The sequence below is a fragment of the Gavialis gangeticus genome, unplaced genomic scaffold, assembly GCF_001723915.1.
Source record: "Gavialis gangeticus isolate Ggan-Ray unplaced genomic scaffold, GavGan_comp1, whole genome shotgun sequence".
Lineage (NCBI taxonomy): Eukaryota > Metazoa > Chordata > Crocodylia > Gavialidae > Gavialis > Gavialis gangeticus.
The window spans coordinates 24,685,767-24,693,891 of record NW_017729004.1 but is presented as its reverse complement, the minus strand read 5'-3'; the positions used below and the strand labels follow the sequence as shown (position 1 = coordinate 24,693,891).

Genomic DNA, 8,125 nt, shown 5'->3' with positions numbered 1-8,125 from the left:
GCACACCTGGTACTATAGATTTCATAGATTTCATAGACATTCAGGCTGGAAGGGACCGTGGAAGATCATCGAGTCCAGCCCCCCACGCAAAGGGCAGGAAGTCAGCTGGGGTCATAGGATGTCCCAGCAGCAAGAAATATATCACAATACCATGAAGCCACATAGAAATGTGGTAAAAATCTGAGCTACTATTACAAAAATGGAAACCAATTAAACTTGCCTCTCCCCAGGGAAAAAGTGTGAAGAGATCTTGGTTGACCTAAATTTTGTCAATTAATGATTTTATATGCCCTTTTTCTCTTCTTTTTGTTCCAGAAAAAGTAAGCATATTGTCAACCTTCATCGCACCCTTCAAGTATTTAAGTCCTGGTGCAAGCAATATGGAAGACGAAGACAACTTAAGTAAGCAGCCTCTTTTCTTCACAATTAGTAACCTGTGCACTGAGGGTAATTCTAGGAGCAAGGTAATTTGGGAAACACCTCTATCAGCTTAATCTTTTAGGCCACTGCACCATAGGTGACACATATAGGGGGCACGGGGTGGGGGGACACGTGCCCCCACTGACAGGGCCACTGCCACCACCACCAGCAGCACCTCTGCAGGTGCTCGCCAGCTCTGCCCCCATCGCTGACACTGCCAGCAGCGCCTGCGGGAGTTTGCCAGTTCCAGCCCTGCCGCTGACACCAGGAGGTACCAGTGGGGGACTCAGGAAGCACCAGTCACCCATGCACTGCACAATTGTTAGTGCACAGAACTACAGAAAGTACAGCACATTCACAGTTCCAGTGAGCAAAGGGTTAACCTAAGTTTAACAGGCACTTGGAGGGTGCCTGTAAACTGGGTGCTGTGAAGCCCAGGGAAATCATTCCCATAAGAAGGCTGTGTTCAATACTAGGGTCAGGAGACAGAAAAGTGTCTTTGTCTTCTTTTGTGCTTTAGTTAACTTATTTTGCTTCCTCTCTATCTGCTTGATCTTCAAAGGATAAACCAGGTTGACTGCCTTTTTTCTGCCCTCAACCCCATTTTACATTCCCATCATTTCCCAATGGGAGGATTGCTGGGGTGCAGATGGACTGCTGTTTGAAGCACTGTCCTCTCCTTTTCCCTTGGCTAATACTATCTGCAGAAGAAAACAATCCACATCAAATTGAACAGAGATGTAGTTAAGATGTTGGTAACAGGATTCTTAAATGGTAATTCTGACATGGACCATACTGATGACTGTTTAGCTGGAAGAATGTCAGGAGCTGCTATGTTTGAAGGATAAATGTGATCATTAAAATGTCAGTAAGACCAGGCAAAATAGCATGCGGTTAGAATGGAATAGCCTTCACCCATGCTTTGCATTTGACACCAGACAGTGATTTCTGCATGGCATCCAGCTTTCTGGTTGTGACTTATTTTGAGGCATTTAAGACAGAGAGGAAAGCTTTCCAAACCAAGTGAACACCTCTTGCGTTTTAGTATCACCTACCAGATGTGTTCCTTTCCCAGCCAGAAACAATGGAGACTTCTTCTCTTATAACCAGTAGGTGGAGAAAATGGATCATTTTCCCTGGTGTTGCTAATATGCCTTGATTTCAACAGGAGATGGCACTGATGGGGATAGTTATTGAAAGAATGTAGCATTTTATTTCACATTGCTGGTATCACAGCATTTATAGTATGTGCTGCACTATTGCTAGTGCCTTGACTGACAGGTTTTTCATACACTAATGAATGCCAAAAAGCCTTGAAAAGCCTTTAACTGCTGGTCCCAGGGATACTACATTTTCACAAAGCTATGAGAAGTGCACATAGAAAACATAGTATGCACATAATGAGTTTGTGCAGGCACCTCCTGTATAATGTTTCCCAAGTGTGTCGCTTTGTTATTTTTAGGTAAATGTAGTACAGTTGTACATACTAGACGTTAAATCACTGTTTTCTTATTGCTGCAGCAGTGCCTTGGTGTCTTATGTTTTCACTGGCTGTAAAAAAAAATAGTATAGCCAATGTAGGTGTGTTTTCTGAAAGAGAAACACCAAATTTTACTGTTTTTGAGGTATTGCACATCAGCCCTCCACTGATTCAGCTATGCTACAGTGTCAATAACAATTACGTTAGCATTAATTACTTTTTTTATTTGCTGCTAGTAAAAAAGGTCACCTACACCCCATGAAAAAAGGCATAAAAATGATGTAGGCCCAGATCCCCAGAGCTATTTAGGCACCTGACTTGTGTAAGAGCCTAACTCCCATTCATTTCAGTGTATCTCAGTATAAACCTTGACTTATGCATTACCCTGCTTAACTTCTGAGCACGTGCCTTGGCAGAGAAATTCACAATGACCCTGCTAGGCACCTAGAAGGCCTAAAGAGTCAATGGAGAGTCTCTGAAGAGCCCGATGTGTGATTTATATTTAGGTGTTTCAGGGCTGTGTACAATGACAATAATTCAGCAACCCCAGCGGCTTTCTGGGCCTCCAAAAGCAAATTCAGAAAGCCCAGAGGCACTGAAAGTCATCCAATAGGAAACACTAAGGACATGTCTGAACTCCCACACTTCTCAAGAGCTTAGGCACCTGACTCAGGCTGTCCATTAAGGCCTTACCATTCATTTACTGGAAACAGAATCCATCACCCTCCTGTCCTATAACCAGCAGGCCACAGAGGTGGGCTCATTCATGCATTTTCTATTAGGAAATCATTAGCTAAAAAACAAAACTAAGCCTGTCAACAGATACAGGAACACAGACATGCCCCCTCCCATGGGACTGCAGCAGCCACTGGACTCCCCCGCCCCGTTTGCTTGATCTCCTGGCCCCATGAGTTGCCCTCATTTCTGTACCATGCCTTCAACAGGAAGAATGGAGAGGTCCCTCACATAGCCTATTTAATAGAGTGGTAGATAGCGCACTCACTTGAGAAGTGGGAAATGTGAGTAAGGGTGAGTGGTGGGAGAATATTCCAACCCCTCAGTTATTGGGCAGATAACCAGGACCATCCCAAATGAGCAGCAGTGTCTCCCACGAACATTTGAATCATAACAGAAATTAGGCAGGAATTAGGTGCAATGGAGAACTTAGATGCTCCTGCTGAATTGTTTCTGCACATGCCCAAAAGCCCTGGACTAGATACCTAGGGAACTAAAGCCATTTTGAGTCACTCTTTGGAATTTAAGTGGTTAATTCCACATAAGTGCTACTTACACGCCTAGGGAGTTGGTTTGAATCCCATCCTAACGGCCTGAATTTGTCTGAAGATTTGAACCTCAGTGACTGATAGGAAGTTGTGGGTTGTGACAGTGCTTTCCCTAAATGGCCAGGGGGGATGCATTAGAGATAAAGAAATCTCATAAGGTTCATATATAGACACGTGTTTTTTTGGTTCAGGACCTGAGATAACCTAGTGGCCAGAAAAATATCTTCAAGCCAATTTCAAAAACCATCTTGAGTGGACTGAGAGCCAATCCCCAAGGAAGAGCTCATCCTAAACTTTAAATAAAAATTGCTATTCCCAACAGTAAGAGTGTTCCTACCATATACAGTAACATATGGAGATACAGAGTCTGTGACTTTACCTCTAGGAAAGGGACAGTCACTAATCACTTAATCAGCATTACATTTTTGCAATGGAATAGGAACTGTCTTATTGGATTTTAATCAAAAGGATGCCCTTGACAGCACCAGCAACAAGATATGATTCTATAAGGACCTGTTAGACTGTCATATGCATACTTTTTGATGATAGTAGAGGTGCTAAGATTCTGATCAAGAAAAACACTGTAGCACACATATACCTATGAATGCCGCAGCCAAGAGGTCTCTCTATTTTTAGTTGCCCAACTTGACATTCCACAATGGGGACTGGTTTTAAAAATACACTGAACCCCCAGCCTTTAATTATCAGGGACAAATTCAATTTAATAATTTAGGGCATCTCAAGCTTCCAGATATGGAGGAACTAACATCATTTGCCCCCTTTGAAAACAGCACTTCTCGTGCTCAAAGCTAAATTTGTATGCAGGTCCCAACTCAGAAAGCACTTAAGCATGTACGGGAATCCCACCGTACTCAAGATAGACCTTAGGTACATATTTAATTTATGAATGTGCTTAAGTGCTAGCCTAACATGCCTGCTTCCCTGAATCAGAGCCCAAGTACTGTGCTGATCGGAGCCTAAGCTAATATAAATAAATTCCATAATTGGAATTGGAACTACACTAGCAATACATGCATTTTGTACTTATTACAGACACTGTAGGACTCAGCTATAGTTTATGCTTTGTTTGGCAATGGCAAAGGTAACAATAGTCCCCTTTCCCAATCCCTTTCACAAATTAGCAGCTTTCAGTTAAGGAAAAAGCAGGTTCAGCTGAATAGAGAAAATAATAAACATTTTAGGAATTTTTTTTACCCGTAGATGCAGCCATTCTGTAGTGTATTATTCCAATAATAATAATAATAATCTTTTGCATGAATTATAGCAATATGTCTTCAAACTATCTAAGCCTTGCCAGTTAACCAGAAGGATTTCATTATCAGGGGAGTAAGATTGTTTTCTCTTAAGCATAATCGGGTCATTTTTTATATTGACATTTCAATGTGGGTGAGGGCTATACCTATTAGTATTTTTTTAACACCTTAGTGGGGGAAAAAATGGAGCCCCAAGGGGGGGAAAATCTCAGTTCCTTATTATAGGTTTATGAAAATGTTGACTAACTGACTGAGAAGTTTGTTCTACATGACTGTTGTTATCATATCTGACTCTAGACACAGGTCCCCTGAGTTTGACACCTCCCCACACCCTTTCCTAGGGCATGCCTATTGCTTTTGGCGTGAAATTTCTCTTTTCCAAGTACATCAGAAATGATGGAAGTGAATTATTTTAACCTCTGTGGTCATTACAGTGCAGATGGACAGCATGTAACAGTCTGCATGAGGAGGTCAAACAGAGGCCAGATATTAAAATTCAGGTAGCAGAAAATTAAAAGGAAAGCCAATCTTCGCTGTTGAAATGCATTGGTATAACAATCTTACATTCCCTAAATATTTCTAAAGACAATATTGCCTTGTAGCCCTCTCATATGCTTATGCCTTGTTCCTTTATCATCAGGAATTTGATAGAATACATATGCTGTGAAGACCATTTTCAGCCCTATTGATTTGTTGTGATTTGTTTTTAACAATGTTTGGTAAAATGAAGATACCACCCACTTTATCCCCCAGAAAGTTTAGACTGCTTGGCAGCAGAATAACCTTCAACAGGAACAATATTATCTCTTCAAATGTAGCGTGGAGTATCGGATGGCTAGTTCTTCAGAGCCCTTATGACCCAGAGACATAGGCAGTGTCATTATTAGTGATGCATTATAGTTCTGAAAAGCTCTTGATGATGCAGACTCTCCAGGTTAACTCTACTGTGCATAATGATCAAAAAGGAGAAAGACATAAACAGGGAGACAGATAGATGGGATGGGGGGAGCATGTAAATAAATATGTTTGCTAACTGCTCTCTGGTTTCCTATTCAGTTATTGTACTGAAAATAAGGGATAAAGGCCTTTGCTTGCTTGAGAAAAGAAATAATCAGTAAAGTTATCAGAGGGATCTCACAATGCAAAATTAGATTTTTTTTCTGTCTTACAGAATACAGTAGAAATTATTGCCAAAAAGCTGTACTATTTTTTGGTTCTCCAATTTAAAAAAAAATACTACAGTTTGATTATTATCCAGACCTTTCAACTCAGGAGCACTATATTTGATGATAATTTTTTTTTCAAATACAGATAATGTGTTTTGGAGACTCAAGAGCAAAGGCATTATGAGAGATAACAAGGATGAAAATGATCCACAGTTTTGCATTTTTCCCCATGTACGACCTCCGACTTACCCCTTTCCTTTTAGTGCTCTTCATTTCTAAAATTGCTTGTGATAGTTCTATTATGGCTGCTTACACTATTTATCTAATGTAGTTTGGTGTCATTTGCCTGCTTTGTCTGATTTTCACAATAGAAGTACATGTGCCACTATTAGAGATGTAATCTTATGTCTGCTACACAGAGATCTCATAAAAACCACATTTCAAAGATCTCCTATTTCAAAGATATTTGAAAGTATAAAGTAATTTAGTTTTATCCAACTATTGTTGGATGCTGTGCAAGTCCATCAGACACACAGTCTTTCTTAGCAGCTTTGCTGTTTTGTAGGATATAAAGAAACAGTCTGATTGAATTTAGTCTGCCACTAATTCATATGACATGTATGGCAGATTCTACTCTTATTGAAAACAATGGGGAATTCAGCTATTTCCTAGGGTGTCAGTAGCAGGCCTTATGTGTGATGTAAGATTTTTCTAGACCAAGATAGTCTGGACTGTTTTGTACCAGTAACGCGAGTGCTAACCTCTGAGGTAAACAGGCAGTATCTGTACTAAACAGAGCCTCTGTGGATGCATCTACATGAGACATTTACTGCGGATCTGACTAATTAGTTCTGCAGTAAAGCATCAGCATCTACATGTGCGGTGCTATTAGGCCAGAGTGAACTAATTAACCATAGGATAGTACTGCCCAACACAAGTACTATCCTACAGCGGAGTTATTTACTCTGTCACAACGCCCATCTAGACACTTACCGGGGCTGGTTGGGCCGTGAGGGTGCTACACTGATGGGCTGCCTGCCAGCTAGCCCTGCACTGTAGCCCCCTCATGCCCCAGCAGTCCCTCTGCAGCACGCTGAGCCAGGTTGACCCCTGGGGCCCCCCTGCCAGTTCAACCTGCTCTGCCCCAGGGGCTGCTCTGCCCCAGCTCAACATGCTGTGGTCCTGGACACAGGTGTAAATGCTGCACCGTGGAGCAATAAACTCTGGTGCAAACTGTAATGGAGTTTATTGTGTTGCATTAATATTCATATGTAGACTTGCCCAGTTAGTATAATTTACACCTGTCTCATACTGCCTCCTCTGCATTGGCTTAGCTACACCAGTGCAAAAAATAACCAGAGTAGACAGTGCCATAGGCAAAACTTCCAGGGCAAGCAGGGAATGTTTATTTTCTCGTGCTTACATTTTCAGTTAATCATTGCATTCATGAAGGTGAAGGACTGAGGACACACTTTCTCTGTTCACAAATCCGTGGAGCTGAGATTATGAAACAAAAAACAGATGGAAAAAGACAATATGAATTATAAATACAAATAACCCCCTGAGTTTTCCTATTCAGTGGTGCATAATCAATACAAATTCTTTTCAAACCTGAAGATAGTGTGAAACAAGAGTTATCTTTCTTTTCATGCCTTCTGACTCAATATCATTATGTACGATAATTGGGTCTGTAAAAACCTATTAGGTAAGGAGAGAGAAGAGATGTGAAATAAAGAACCAACCCTACTTCTTCGGAAAAGGGTGTCTGAGGCGAAACATTTCAGAGCTTTAAAAAAGCAGCTGTCTTCAGAGAAAATGTCAGGTGTAGGAAGGTGGGCCATCCAAATGGAAAAACAACCACAAGTTAAATAAAGCAGAGTTAGGGCTGCATTTTTCCCTTCTCTCTCCTCTTCTCCCCACACTTCAGAAGTTCCATGGGAGGGTCTGCGAATCCTTAAAGAAGCGGCCTGGGTGATGTCTTATTTGACTTGACCTTTTAAATGGCTCATTTCCAGCGAGGCTGCTCTTACTGCTATCACGTTGTATATGGCTGAACGTTATATGGCAAAAGTTCTCTTTTTCTAAGTTTTTTTTTCTTTTGGGGGTTTTAGAAAGTAAAAACAAGCTAATCACTAGGGCTGATGTAGCAGTCCATTGCTACTCAGCAAGGCATTTAACTATACTTGCCAAATTAAGCATCTAACTTTAGCAAGACTTAGGGTCTTGAAATTTGTCATGTGTGAAGTACTTGAAACAAGGCCCTAAGGCCTCAATATTGCACTACTGTTGTGTGTGTATGGACCTCCCACAACCACACAAAAGCTCATTGCCTTAAATGGTGCTTTATAGGGCATCATGGAGCAGACTTCAGGATTAGGATCCTACTTTGAGATAAGCGAGTTACTGGATATTTAATAATAGTGCAACATAGGTAATTGACCCCTTTCTCCTTGGAATACAAAGCAAATACTTCAGCACACTGGGAATCTGAATGTGTTAAGT

General features: G+C 41.2%; 1 protein-coding gene across 1 annotated transcript in view; it reads left to right on the top strand.

The window, feature by feature from the left end:
• Positions 1–319: 319 nt before the first annotated feature.
• Positions 320–8,125, top strand: part of ADARB2 (adenosine deaminase, RNA specific B2 (inactive)) — a 218,290-nt gene continuing 210,484 nt past the window's right edge. Inside the window, exon 1 of the mRNA XM_019508177.1 lies at positions 320–402. Within this exon, the coding sequence (XP_019363722.1) occupies positions 381–402 (22 nt within the window). The 5' untranslated portion in view covers positions 320–380. The remainder of the gene's footprint in view (positions 403–8,125) is intronic.